The sequence below is a fragment of the Astyanax mexicanus genome, chromosome 9, assembly GCF_023375975.1.
Source record: "Astyanax mexicanus isolate ESR-SI-001 chromosome 9, AstMex3_surface, whole genome shotgun sequence".
NCBI lineage: Eukaryota > Metazoa > Chordata > Actinopteri > Characiformes > Acestrorhamphidae > Astyanax > Astyanax mexicanus.
Window position 1 is genome coordinate 17869205 of NC_064416.1, and position 15386 is coordinate 17884590.

Genomic DNA, 15386 nt, shown 5'->3' on the forward strand with positions numbered 1-15386 from the left:
TCTTTATTTTAGGCCAATAGAAATGCTTTAAAAGTATGTGGAGTAAGTTAGAATTGCTGTTTTTTTAGATTTTGATGATTTTTGCAGGCCAGAGGCGGTATGTAAATGTCTCCAGATTTTGCAGAATTTAAACTATATATGGGGCACATTTGCACACCTATTGGATCTGCTGCTATACACCTATTAATAATACAAACAAAAACTAAATAATTTAGTTAACTATATATAAGACTAACAGGCTTTCAAAAGTATTTTTAGGTAATGTATTTCTTATTCAAGCTTATTATGTAATTTGTGACATGGGCACTACCTTTACAGATATCAAGTGTATGAGAAAAGGCTAGTGTAACCACAGTAATCAGTCAGATACCACAGATGTGGTTAGATAGAGGTTAGGTTAAAAAGGCCTGTCAGAAAATATCAGAGTATTGCGATTTTATGTATTTATTAGACAATGGTTACATTTGAGTTGTTTTTAAACCCCAACCACTAGAGAGCACTGTTGTACTTATTGTCTTTATATCCCACTGTTCTGATTTGACGAGAAGTCATTTTAACACAGGTTGTATGAATATAGTGTTTTTTATACTTTATAGCAGTTTTCTTCAAAGCATTTTAATATATTGCCTTACTTAGTGTATTGCAACATATTGGAATATATTGAATATCTATTAATCACTGTATTGTAATATGTAATGTATCATCAGGTTCTTGCCAATACACACCCCTGCTGTCAAGCAGCTCTCTGGTTTATGGCTCTGGTTTGTTTGTCCAAATATTTTCCTAATTAATCCTTCATTTTTCTTGCTTGGTCGCATTCATGATACTTTATGAAGCAGCATGACTAATTACCTACAGCTCTTGGCACCATAACAATCCCGGATCCGTCTCCTTTTCTCCAGTTCCTAAAAGTGTCTGTGGAGTCGTTTGGAGTGCACTGGTCTTTGGTGACTGTGTGAGAAGGGCTTGAGCGAGTGATGAATACTGAAGTGTCTCATAGCTGTGGCTCGTGGTGGGTAATATTCTTTTGTCGGTGTGTGTGTACTGCCTGCGAACACAGTAACAGCCTTGGGCAGCATGACACACACATACACACACACACAATCTGATTAGACCTGTACAGGCTTTTCTAAAGGGGGGAGTATAAGAACTAGGGAGCAGTCGGGAAGCTCAGAATGAGGTGGGGTGGGAGGCAGGGGATTTAAGTGTGAGGGAGAGTGAGATGGATAATAAGAGAATGATCCAGGGAGAGGCAAAGAGGAAGACGCTAGGGATGCACCGGTATAAAAATTCTAAGCAATATTTTTCAGGTACACATCTGCTGATGATGATCCAGATGCATTTATAAAATGTGGAAATCTACAAAATGTGGATTATCCTACAGCCTTCCGCTTCATTTCATGCTCTGCTAACCTTTTGAGGCATGATTTCTGCCACAGACTGCTTTCAGACCTTATAGCCTTTTCATTACATTTGGTTTGGGATCATCCTTAAACAACTGCAGGGCTATAATATTTAAGAAAAGTTTTGTGCCTGAAATCAAAGTTTTATGGGGTAACTTATGCTTTCTCCACCTTGAATATAATTAAATATTCTGTTGAAAAACTTTTACATCTGCTTTTTCACTCTTAGCAATATTTCTGATGCTGTTAATTTCATGAAAAAACAATACAATACAATTATGACAAACATACAGTCAAAGGGAGGTCTCAGAAGAAATGATTAGTTATTAAGTTATTATGACAAGTCCTTGTGAAGGGGATGCCTTAGACGAAATGTTGCAGTGATTAGGACCCAATAATTCCAGTCAATTAGAACTTGAGAGAGGCTTCAGAAGAAGGGACGCAGTTATTTAGACCAATCAAAATCAGCAGAGAGCACTTATTAAAATACTAGGGGTGTACCTATCCAATAGTCAATACCAGTATCGATCCAATACTGGCCAAAATCACTTGAACGAATATCAGATGGAAAAAAAAATCCAGTATAATCCATTAGCCTAAACTATTGTGAATGCTAAACCCTATATGAATGCAAGCTAATGTTCAAGGCTTCGTTAGATGTTTTAGAAGAAACAGCTCAATGATTAGGACCAATCCCTGCCAAAGGAATTGTCATTAGAAGAAAAAAAAACTGACAAAAAATCTTCTATACTGTTTAGTATTTAGCGTGATGGGAACATTCTGTAAATTTGACTTTTAATTAACTGTTTTGGTGAAACGTGTGTGTGTGTGTGTGTGTGTGTCTTGGGGTTGGAGAGAGCAGTGTTATAGATTTATCAGGTCTGTGCTATAGATGCTGAGCTCCTCCAGCCTTTGTCTCTGAAGCAGAAATGGAGAAAACCAGAGGCCTGGGGTTTGCAGGCAGGCCAGTCAGACAGGGGCTATCGAATAGCCAAGATTCTGACGACATGCTTGCCCCCCGGGCCCCAAGCTGTCCCGCCAGCCTTGCCTTTCTGATAGCTCTCTGGCGTCTGTAGCTTTAGCACAAAGTCATCACATAGCCCTCCTCAGATCTGAGTACTAAACCAGCACTGGACAGCTCTGTAATTCAGATTCTGGTGAGTGATATAGTTTTAGTAGACTGGATATAACCACACTAATCCTGTGGTTATATCCAGTTCCTGGGCTAATTTAGATTATTGCTGAATAATTGTACTATTTTTAACAACAACAAGGCTTCTGCATTTATGGTGGGTATTCCAGTCCAGATAATGCATTGGAATGTGTAGGGAAACTTATGGTTTGGGGTCTAGAACCACTTCTTTATGGCATAGAGGTGTGGCAATACTTGAGGTGTGCAATACATGTTCAACAGGGCCCCTTTTTTAGGTGGGTGGGCTACAACAGCAAAACACTACTTCATGTTTTATGTAGTGTTCCTAAAAATGTGCTCAGTGGGTGTAAATGACTTCACACAGTGATGTGTAAGATGTTATTCATGCTTATTTGGTGTTAACGGCTCCTAAAAATCTGGAGCAAGTTGTTTTTCTGGCATTTTGTCGACTGCCATTGTGGACACACACACACACACACACACACACACACACATACATACACTGACAGACTGGTCATCTGCGTTCAATCTGTTAGAGAAGCTGCTGGGTGAGAGAGAGTTGCTGGTTGGGGATTCTGGCACCCAGTAGGGCCGCCCGGCCTGACTGTGGGAGTGCGAGTGGCCGTTAGGACATCTTTTCTTTTTCTTTCTATTTTTTATTTTTTTTGTCTCTGGATCTTTCCTGGAGCAGAGAGCACTTTACGTGACCCACATACTTGCAGAGGTGCTTGAGAGGGTGGTGGAGCGAAAGGGCTGGGGAGAAGGAGACAGAGTGAGAGAGTGTGTGGGTGTGTATGTGTGTGTATCAGGATCATGGCTGACGCAGCACCCTGGAGGCTCTCTGGCAGACGGGCGCCACTGTGAGGAGAGAGGAGGGTCACTCAGCCAAGAGACCACTCTCTCTCTCTCTCTCTCTCTCTCAGCCTGACCTCAGCATAGCAGCCCCTCGGCATGCTGCACACACAAAGCTCTGAGGGGCTTAATGTAGCCATGCAGGGGCCTGGTTTTAGCTGTGTTTTTGTAAACCTCTCACTCGCCAGAGATATATATTATATATTATTGTAGATGACCTGCAGTGGTCTGTTCTCTGAGCTGCTGCTTCTGTGATGACTAGGAAAGTAGGAGAACTGGCAGAAGATGCAGAAAAGATTTTGTGCTGCATAAAGTGAAACGGGTAATGCTGGTTTATATACATATTAGAGATCCAGCTAATGGATGAAGACGTTCGATCCATCCATCCATCCATCCATCATGCCAACAGCTTTGTCGTAGCTAGTCATAGATAGTCCCATTCTATTAGGAATACTTTTATACAGGTATTACAAAAAATGTGTTTGTATTTATTTATCTATCTGTCTGTCTGTCAATCTGCCTTTATATCTGTCTGTCTGACTATCTATTCATTCTGTTTGTCTATCTGTTATTCTGTCTGTCTGTAAGTCGGCTTGTCCTCTGCATCTATTGTTTGATAGGTGCTGTATGTATAAGTGTATGTGAGTGTGTGATGTGTGTAGAGCAATAATAAAAAAGAAGAATAAGAAGAAGAGATGATAAGGCTATGTGTGTATGTGTGTGTATGTGCCTGTGTGTTTGTGCTGTGCTTCTGTCTTTCCTTGGTTAGCAGGGCTAATGTACAACTGAGTGATCAATAGGCAGACTGTGGCCCTCTGCTGCTCTGTCTTCACCCATTTACTACACAACAAATGGAAATGTGTATGTGTGTGTGTGTGTGTGTGTTATGTAACATGTCCTTAATATTTGTACAGAAAAATAAATTATAGGCTCCACAAGTCCTCTGAATGTGACCTGTGGTATTTAGCACTCTGATGTTAGAAGCAGATCCTTGAGCATCAGTGAGACTTAAGCACCCATGACCCTGTTGCTGGTTTAGCAGTTGTCCTTCCTTGAAGCACTTTTGGTAGACACTGACCCCTGCATACTGAGAATGCATAGCCCCGATATTTCAGTGATGATTTGACCCAGCCATAGTCTAGCCATCACATTTGTCTCTTGTTAAAATGGTTCAGGTTTTGAAGCCTGTCTGTCTGTTTGCTTGCTGCATAATGCCTAATGAGGATCCCACCCCCTGACAGATGCTATTCTACCAGATCATCGTAGTTATTCCCTTCATCTGGTTTTAATTTTATGGCTGTTATATAGTATGTGTTCTGCTTTGTCTCACAGCCTGTTTTCGCACATGCTTTATTGCAGCCGCGTCTCCCTGAGAAGAGGTCATTGTTCCCTCTCTCCCTCTATCTATCTCTCACTATCCTGGGAATGCTAATGACAGAAGGGAAGGAGCTGAGAAAGTGACAGCGTGGTCAGCACTTTTCCTGTGTGTTTTTAGCGTGCACACAGAGGAAGATGCTCAGGAGGCCTTGAAATGAAAAAAGTATGCCCACAATGGGAGGATGTCTGAGGGTCCTTTCCAAAGTTCATGCGTGTGTTCGGGAAAGACGGGTCGTCTCTCACACTCTTTCGCAAAATTATTAAACAGCTTTCATCAGAAGGGCTTGGTGGAGTTGACCAGTGACATCCTGCTCTTTATATCTTGTCATCCCTGCTTTTACCAACACTTTCTCTATTATGATAATTTTCCTTGTGGTTTCTGATCTTTTTACTTTCCTCTATCTCTCCTTCTTTCTTTCTATACAACTTTCTTTAAAACTTTGACTTGTGTATTCATGCGAAATGATCCACTCCTCCCTATATCAGCTTTGTTTTTAAATATATAATATATAACCATGTGAACAGGGGCATATTGTTATTGTTAAATATACAGATATACAGATGATGTTATTAATCAGATTTGTATTCACAATATTAACCACGTCCAGCAACAGAGGACTGGAGGCAGAGTAAGGTAGAGGTCAGCAGTGGATGCCTGGACAATACTTTTTCATCAGTCCTATTCAGACAGGATTTTTTGTGTTACCTGGGGGGTTAATATAGCTTTGTTAAAGCTAATTGACTGTTGACTTTCAGACACTGTTAGGCTCAATAGATAACTGTCACCTATATTCTGTGTGCTGTGTCTTGCATGTTGGCTCTGGTTGTTTCTGGTCACTGAAGCATGTGAAGCTGTCATAAAAGTCATAGAAAGGTAGTTTCCGGTTAGCTTTCAGCAAACTGCACACCCAACTCATTATTTTTATACAGTGATATAAATTACAGCAGCATACCAAGCGCCCCACATTTACATGCTTATGCATTTTACAGTGATGCATGTAGACCCGCATACAGAAGAGATGCTATAAGTTATTTAAGGCCAAACTGCAGGTGTAGCGTAGGGCTGGACGTATCCATGGTCAGACCGCCACATGCATTGTTTATTAAAAAGGCTCAGAGGGAGGTTTGGCCTTAACTGTTTTGCTACGCCGTGATGGCATAAATATTAAACTTGATCTCAGGGGAGAGAAAAGTCCACAGAGCCTTGAAAAGATCAAGAATCCTTTCATGAGGGAAAGGAAGAGGGAACGTAGGGGGTGTACAGGAGACAACCTGCCTCTTAATTTCCATCCGTTTAGGCCAGGGGGATTTCTCTCAGATAAATCTGAGTCTGTTTAGTTCCACATGGATTATAGATTTAATCACAATCTACAGTCTACTCCACTTGGTGTCTCAAGTTTGCTGTTGCACTAAAGTGTAGTGTTGCGCTGGAGCTGTGAAGCTAATGTGGCTACATTAAACTATTTAAAAATAGACTATTAATGCACTAATGGCTAACGGTCATCTATAGTCTGTATTCTGTGTCCTATATATTGACTGTGGTTGGTTCTGGTCAGTGCTAATGGGGCTGACTGAGCTACTAAAACCTATATATTCTAGCTAATGTAGTTTAGCCTTAGGTTTCCAACACATCCACTTATATATTTGGCCTCTGATTCTGTATGACATACAGTTTTCTATGATTTTGTGGCAGATTAACATTGTGGTAAAATTGTATATTACAGCATTTGATTTATCTGATTAACAAGATTTTATTGTGGGGTTTGAATAGAGATGTGTTTTGGTGAACAGCTCAGAGGACTGCATGGGAGGGAATGAGCGGAAAAGCCGTGTGTCCGCATGGCAAGGCGCCGAGTGACGAACGCTTATACCGAAGGTCAGCTGTGATGGATGCATCCTGACATGCCCACAGAGCATGATGTCAGAGCTCCAAATAGCAGCTGTGTGTGTATCTGAGTGTGTATCCGTGTTTGAGTGTTCCTAAATTTGATTTATTGTTGTTGTTTTGCTGTACTGATTCAATGACATCCAGTTGTTTTATACATATTGTACATATTTGATTGCACAGTTGCTTAAAGCAGCAGTTCTTACGAAGGAGGGGACGAAATATTCTTAAACATGTCGTCAGTGTGCTTCTGCCACCATCCTTTAAATGCAGAAAAAAAAATTTCTAAAAACAGAGTTGTTTTTTAGAAGTTTTCTTGCCATAACAGCATTTGCTGGTTACCCGACTGCCTGCAATACAGCTTATGGCACTGATAGAAGTGCTACTGCAAACAAGGAGACATTAGAATGGCAAACTCAGTCTTTATCTGCCCATTAACATAATGTTAAAGCATATAAATTCAAAATAAGAACTGAGGAGAGCTGGCCAAGCTAAAATGCATGTGCTCTGAAAGGAACTTGCACCACAATGTATATTTTACATTGCCTCCACTTTTTGTGTTCACGTCTCAAGGAATGATGGCAAAAAATGTGGCAAAACAGGACTGAACAGTAACCTGTCATCACATTCAGCTCGTCATCAACAAATAAAAAAAAGTGCAGTGTTGGTATAAGGTGTGTAATCCGGGTCTACAGCTGGATATCTGTGCTTGTTTTGATGAAGTACGAGTGAGAGGTAGTTAAATTAAAATTACTACATGCTTTTGCTGTTGCCAGCGCTAACTACAGCTTTTAAGTGTTGGTAGGGACGTGTGAAGAATAAGATGTGTGATAGAGTATGTGCTTAATAGGGGTGTAAATATATGCATATTTATACAGATTGATTTGGCCCATATTAATAAAACATATCCTTGCCCGCCTCTAAATAAACTCTCTAACCAAATAAACCCCAACAATCATAAATGTTACTGTTTATAAACAACGACAGGAAGAAACCCAGTCATTTGAACAAGGATTTTTCAGTTGTGATGTTAAAGAAACAAAATCCAACATATTTTCAATGTCATAAGCAGATGATGTATTGTGAAATACTGACAATACAAGTCATGAGGAAACCAAAACCCAGTGACTTTAAAAATGCACAATGTTACCATCCGCACAACATGATATTCTAACAATGTCAAATGTTGTTCATTTTAAATAGGTTATTATTTTTCATATGCAACTGTGCTTTACAGCCTAAATTCAGTGTCTATCGAACATTAGGCCTTAAAGTTAAGGCAGGCTTGGTTAATGAATATGTTACATGATTTCCAATAAAAATTCAACCTTTAGCATTGCAGCTTTTTGTTATTCCAATGTTTTGACCAATATGTGACTTTGAATTCCAACCAAAATTTAACATTTTGAGCCAAAATTCAACTTCTGTCTTACGTTGGACCTTGATGTCAACTCAGTGTTGGTTTTTGATGTTTACCTAGTTTTGGTTGCTGGATAGCTGACTTTGTCAACTCAGTTTTATTGTGATTTTAAGTCAAAATTCCACATTTAATGTTCCAATTTGAGGCCAAAAATTCAATTTCTGCACAATTTTATGTTTTAAAAATGGCTGTGGTGAACAAGTCCAACATATGCTAAACTTTATAATGTTAACACAAGGAGAGATTGCGTCATTAAAGTGTAACATCTCTCTGATGGTCAGCTGATTTCCAGTGCCTGCTGGATGTACCACTGTGTTGCTAAATCTGTGCTTTAGATTGTTGCTACATCTCACTGACTTGTGGAACTGACTGACTGTCTGCCGCTCTGTTCTCTGCTAAAGTGAATGCAGAGTTGGTGTTTGTCTCAGGCTTTGGGGGCAGTGTTATAGCTATTTTAGGATGCCATGGGGGACCTCGAATAGTCTTGTTTATGGGACAGCACATTGTGAGGACACTGACTGTATTGTGAAACCTTTATTAGGTCAGATGGAGATATTACTCTGAGGGTACATTATCTTGCAATGTGTGTGTGTGTGTGTGTGTTTAGCACTTGTTTAGGTATATCAGGCAGGACAGTGCTGCCCTATATCGGGGCAGATTAAAGTACAGATGAGCAGAGTATGTGTGCAAGTGCCGAGATTCTGGAAGTTGGCCATGCTTAATGGGAGGCTAGCTGGGAAAATGTCACACTGCACGTCGCTTAGACTACTACGCTTAAGCACTCGCTCACCGACCCCCCGTTTACAAAGCCATTTGCAGTAGTAGGCTAGATAGTCTGCTAATCCAGCCGGGGGAATGCCTCCTTCTGCTACAGTCTTTATCAAAGTTCAGCACAATGCTGTGTTCAGGACGACAAGCAGTGATACTGTACATTGGAGTTCAGTTTCCAGGTCTCCCTCAGTCTTGCTCTAGCCTATACTCACAGTTTCTCCTGGGAGAGGTGAACTGCCGCATTTGTATTAAGCTGAAATTAGTTTGTTGAGGCTTAAAATCTAGGGCAGTATGTTTTCCTAGAGAATGAGCATTATTGATCAGAAGAAAGAGACTGATTTGAATGCATGTGTGTGTGATTTTGTACATATTCATGAGAGAAATGTAAAACCAAGGCTATCCTACAATGCCAATCAAATAAGTCAACAAAAATGCTCACTGGTTTAATGAAATTCTGACAGTGTATAGAAATGAAGGTAAAAGGAAGCAACACAAACCAAATAAAATAATGCTTGTTATTAGTATATTTATATTTAGTTTGTTTATAGTATATTTAGTTTACTGGCTGCATCTTTGCAAACTTTCTTACTAACATTAGCAGAGGTAACATAGCCTTAACACTTATTTGTTAATCAAAAGATTGTAAATGTAAGCAACTGTGGATTTCTTAGCTCTCCGTTTGGCTTTATTTAATGTAGTGCTGTCAAAATGCTGCATGTCATGTGGTGGCCTGCATAGAAATCGAACAGCGCTCGTAGTCATAAAGCGCTGGCATGCATTGATGCATGGTCTGGCTCTTTAATTGTTTAATTGTAAATGTTGTTTTCAACTGTAATGGCAATCTTAATGTAAGCTAGTTTTATCAAATAGTTCCCATTGAAAACATGCTTTTAGATTTTAGAGCTTAGTTATATGACAGGCTAGTGTAAATGTAGTAATGTATGAAAGGAACAGCTGATTCAACTGTGACTGCTGTAGAAGAACTGTGCTGTTGTCAAGTGTGTGTGTGCGCAGAAGTGTGTGTGTGTGTGTTTGTGTATGTGTGTGTGTGTGTGTGAAGGTAGGACATCACTTCCCTACAGGCTCTACAATGTAAGTGCCACTAGACAAAGATATGTGTGAGACATGTCTATGTGGAAATGTTTGTAATGGGCATATGCATGTACACACACACACACACACACACACTACAAACATCATCTTGACACTAAGAGTGTCAGATCTCGGAAATTGGAATATCACACCAGCCTATGCAAATGTGTCATAGGAGCCTTAACACACTTAATATTCCCCTGTGCATGTCCCCACTGTGTGTTTGTGCATACGTGTGGGTGTGTGTGTGTGTGTGTGTGTGTGTGTGTGAAAAAAGGAGCGCCAGTAGAAATCAGTGCTTCTGAAGTAGAGCAGTGAATATGTCACTGATGATTTTTGCATTTTGGGCCGATGTCCTGACTGGGATAATGCCACGCAGATGTACATGTGCGTGTGTGTGTGTGTGTGTGTGTGTGTGTGTGTGTGTGTGTGTGTGTGTGTGTGTGTGTGTGCGTGTGTGCGTGTGTACATGTGCGTGTGCGATCACACTCACCCAAAGCTCTGCATTAGCAGCTGCTGGCCTGTTTTGCATATGGCGATGGCAAGAGACGGAGTGAGAGGAGATGGAAGGCAAGATAGGAATTTGCATATGTGGTGGCAGTGTGCCCTCAGCGCCACTGAGTAAATGGGAGATTTAGAGAGAGAGAGACAGAGAGAGAGGAAGGGAAAGAATGAATGAGAGACTGAATGCTTTAGAGCAAAGACAGTAAGCTGGAAGGCTTTTACTGAAATTGATCTGTATATTTGTCCAAATGTTTGTGGACACCCCTTTTAATGAGTTCAAAATGTAAATGAATGTAGGATGCATGGTCCATGTTAATGTCAAAATTCATGTAGGATAAACGGTCATAAATTAATCAATGAAGGGATCCAGAGCAGGACAGTATTGCATTGGACAGTAAGGAAGTATAGGGCATAGAAACAGGGAATTTCAATACATTGGAAAGAATTGTGGTAAACATTGGCGAGTTTATAGAGTGAGAAAAGCCTGATCCAGAGGTGAGCAGGCATCAGTATCCAACCACAAACTACAAGCCAGAGTTCATAGTGGTGAAGGGGCACCTGTGGAGGCCCTGGCTTTTTTGGTCTATACCTACACTTTTCTTATTCAGTTTGGTGACAATTATGGTTGCTCTACATGCTTAATAACTGAATTACACCTTGTACTGTGGAGTCTAAAATAATGACTGCCTGTGTGTGTGTGTGTGTGTGTGTGTGTGTGTGTGTGTCTGTGTGTGTGTGTGTTTGCATGTCCCTGGTTCAGTTCCTCTCTCAGAACAGTGTGTTCCTCTAATGTTCTTCTTACAAAGAAGATGAAAGTGGTAAAACCTAGCACACACTCTTACGCTTAATGTGTGTGAATGTCTGTGTTTCTCAATATAGTTCTCAGTATTCAATTCCTATTTCACAGAAGTTTCTCATCAGTCATCCCATGCTCTCTCTCTCTCTGTTCTATTGCTGTTCCCTCAGTGTCCTCTGTCTCTTTCAGACTCTCAGGTTACTCCTACCGTGGTCTCCCTGCTCTGCCCGTATATTTTATGCACTGTATACATATATTTGCTGGGAGAGAGCAATGATTGATGGGCTCCCAGCTGTTCCTAGTGGCTCTGCAGCTCACACAGTCTCCCAGCGGCTCTCCTCCCAGCACGGTGCCCACGCGAGAGCGAGAGAGCAAGAGACAGAGAGGGAGGGATGGAGAGAGAGAGAGAGAGAGAGACAGGACATAAGGCCGGCTGGAAAAATTCACCCAGACTCAAAGCGTGAACCCCCCACAGCTTTATCGCATCATATTAGCCAAGCTCTCTCCACTGTAGACAGAGCACCTCTGATGACTACCGCCCGCAATTTACTCTAAAAAACATCAGATCTATGGAAATGAGGCAGCTCCAGCATTTGTCATTTTTACATACTGGGAATGGGTTGAGCGCTTGGTGGATAATAGATGGTGGTTTTGGGTTTCATTGAATCAGTTCCACATTAGCTGATTACACCCAGGGCCTGGGGACTGATATGTCCCCCAAGTCTTAAAGGGTGGGGATAAAGCCTTTCTGCTGCTGCTCCTGGTGCTCCTGCACTTCTCACTTTCACACAGCTTGTAGTGGATTCTGTTTTACCGAGGTGCACTGTCAGTTAATTGGCTTAGCTAAACTGGGTAAATAAATAAAGTAAGGCCAACTTAAAATGCTAAAGTAAATGATTACAGACTCAGTTTTAGTCAAACATTCTCATAACATGTGCTTATTTTGTTTGTTTAACAGTGAACAGTGAGTTGAGCCTCAAAAACATTACTAAATGAGCTACAAATTTGTGTTGTATACTATATATTCTCATCTACAAATCCCCTGTTGCTTGACAAGTAGACAGTTAGACAGTTGCACCACCACAGAGCTATATAACCATGTACAAATCTGTGTCCAAGAAATGTATTCAGAAAATGTTTTTATATAGAGGAAATGTCACAGATCCACGGTGGCCCTACAGTCTAGCTGCTGCTCATTAAGTTGTGAGTCATAATAAGTTTAAATCCCAGCAAGAGTTTAGAGCTCCACTGTCTCCAAGTCTCACCTCTCAGTCTCGCAGATACAATCATGGAACAGTAACAAAACATAATTTTATTGTAAGGCTTAACCAAGAGTTGAAAAATCCTCTTTGCTTCATAAAACCACAAAAAAAAAAATTTAAGTAGACATCAGGGAAAGAAACAAGAAACTAATTTGCTTTCACAGGCCAAACTGTATGAAATGAAATGAAATCAAGCTTGATAAAGTTTTGGCCGTTCATTGGTATCTGTGTCCTCCATTGACCTCATGTTCTTGTGTGTGTTTATTTGCTTAGAGCTCCCGAGATCATCCTTGGCCTGCCCTTCTGCGAGGCTATAGACATGTGGTCCCTGGGCTGCGTCATCGCTGAGCTCTTCCTGGGCTGGCCGCTTTACCCTGGGGCGTCCGAGTACGATCAGGTAAGATAATCAGACCAACTTAATCCCATACAGTGCAGATACAGGAAAGCTGTGACACCCAGCTCTGGGTTTTTAGTAGTTTAGTAGAGGTTCAGGATTGATGCACGGTTCCCTCAGTGCTCCTTGTTTCCTTGCAAGCCAGCAGGTTTCCTCTGTTACCCAGTGCAGGTCTTTGACGCATTGGCTGTTGGTTGATAATGGAAAGAAGGCATTGAGGGGACAATTATACATTAGAGATGTTTATAAGAAAGTGAGAAATTACATTTCCTGTTTGGCATTTTGCTATCGAGTGTGGCCCTGCAGAAAGGGCTCTCTCTCTCTCTCAGCAAACGCCTGTAAAAACATCCTTCAATTACTGTTTGTGCTCCAGGGAAAGAAAACAAAACAGACCTCTGGCTACGCTGCTGTTCTCACAGCTCTCCTCAACTTCTATATATATGTGTGTGTGTGTGTTTGTGTTTTTGTGTGGTGGCAAGTATTAAGCTCCTTACAGGGACCGAATACCCCCCAGGCTGATGGACAGTCTGAAGAGTGAAGGGATTTGGCTGGGTCCTATATAGAGAACTGCTTTAAAACAAAGTATAGAGCTTTACTTTAATTCATTTGAAAAAAGTAAAAAAAAAAAAAAAAAAAGCTTCACACTTTTCTTATGCTCCCTGTGATTAAGGTAAGCCCTGTGTTAAGTGTGGGCACAGTATTTACTTCGCCACAGAGTAAGAGAGAAGAAAATACCCCTACAAAGGCAGCAATACAGCCTTGTGTGTGTTCGCTCTCAGACTTTCATCTCTCTCTCAGGCCTGTTCTGTAGTGCTGGACAGATGCCACAACCTGCCCAATTAGCCCAGCTCCTGTGCTGTAGAGTGGGGCCTTCTCTTAAAACTCAAAACCTGGCTCCCCTGAAAGGCCCAGGGCCAATGCTCCAACTCAAAGCAAATCAAAACCACCGTAAACAAGCTCTGGAGTTCAGCTAAGAACTGCTGATTTGCCTCCCGCCATTTCGGCGTCCCGTCTCTTTTCCTTAGAAGCTCTGGAGTTATTTTTGTGGCCAGTCAGGCACTCATGCCACCTTGATGTTTGTCTGGAATATGGGTGGCATTTTAAGGATTTGACCATGAGTAGCCATGCAGTTTTAGCAATAAGTAACACAACTAGAAAGCAGCTCTATTAAATCCCTAATTAGCTGAAGTAAAGTTTAATTTTAAGTGTAGTATCAGGAGAAGTGGAATATCATATTATATACTACACTGTGCAGTGCAGTGAACACACACATTGAGAATACATGCCCAACAATCTCGGTTATTAAACTCCTGAGGTCCTTTCCAAGTGAAAGAATAACAACTAAGACTATAAACCAGCTACAAAGTGAGATATACTACACCAGATGCTGATCCCCTTATTTTTTAGAGTAAACTATCATATGAAATCAGATCATTAAGTATTTGGGTAGAGGTACCTTAAAAAAAAACTTTAAAATGCCTCTATTTTTCACCTTAATCAATTCAATGTGAAGCAATCGATGGAGAGACTATCAAGTGGTATACAGAGGCAAAATTATAAAAAATACATCACTGTTCTAATATTAGACATATTATTGCAACAATATCTTCAACATAGCAGATCAAGTGAATTTGCATTTTCTGTCCCACACAAAAGTTTAGTCCAGTTAACTTTAGACACATTTTATTACTAAGTGTAAATGCATATTGTTAAAATATAGTATCTGATACAATCCAGATACTAGTCAAATAATATGACCTAGTGTAAATTTAGTCTCCCGATTCAGCATAACCCTAGCCCTATCCAAAAGAAGTATGATTACTGGTTAAATCAACAGTAATGAACTCAGGATCAGAAGTGATACATTTAAAGTCAACTTTACACTTTCAAATCTATGTAAAAAGACTTTATTCCAAATAATTTTAGAGCATTTCTATAGGTCTGTTTATCATGATATTTTTAAATAACGTAAAGAACAAAGACTCACATTTTGTCAAGAAGTGAATTTTTTTCATAATAGGAAGGTTATGTTCCTATCTAATAAGTATCACAGTATATATTTGCCAAATATACCTTTTAGACATCATACTAGTTTTATTGTAGTTTCTAAAAATGACCTCTGGAGTCAATGGATTGCATTTTCACAAAGGAAAGTGTTCCTTAAAGCACAATTAAAAATCAGCATAATGTTTACTTTAAGAATTGTAAGAAATAAAAGTTGAAATATTGAACTGTTTACCTTTGTTAAAGTATTAAAAATCCACTTTCAGTAAAATGCATTTCACCACACAAAACTAGTGTAGTGAAATAACTGCTGTACTGCGCCAAGAGCCTATTTCTAATTCAAACACTAACTCTGAATGACAGGGAATCCTCCACGAACCCCACCACCAACAACAACAAAAAAAAATCACAGTGATTTGATTTCCCGAGACGAGAAGTGAGCCGACACTGTGATCAAGGTTTCGGGAGCCGCC

General features: G+C 40.4%; 1 protein-coding gene across 2 annotated transcripts in view; it reads left to right on the forward strand.

Moving 5' to 3' along the window:
- hipk2 (homeodomain interacting protein kinase 2) overlaps nucleotides 1–15386 on the forward strand; it is a 116657-nt gene that overhangs the window by 74688 nt on the left and 26583 nt on the right. For both annotated transcript variants that reach the window (XM_007250960.4, XM_007250961.4), the window contains exon 4: nucleotides 12789–12912. In XM_007250960.4, coding sequence (XP_007251022.3) covers nucleotides 12789–12912 — 124 coding nt within the window. The remainder of the gene's footprint in view (nucleotides 1–12788; nucleotides 12913–15386) is intronic.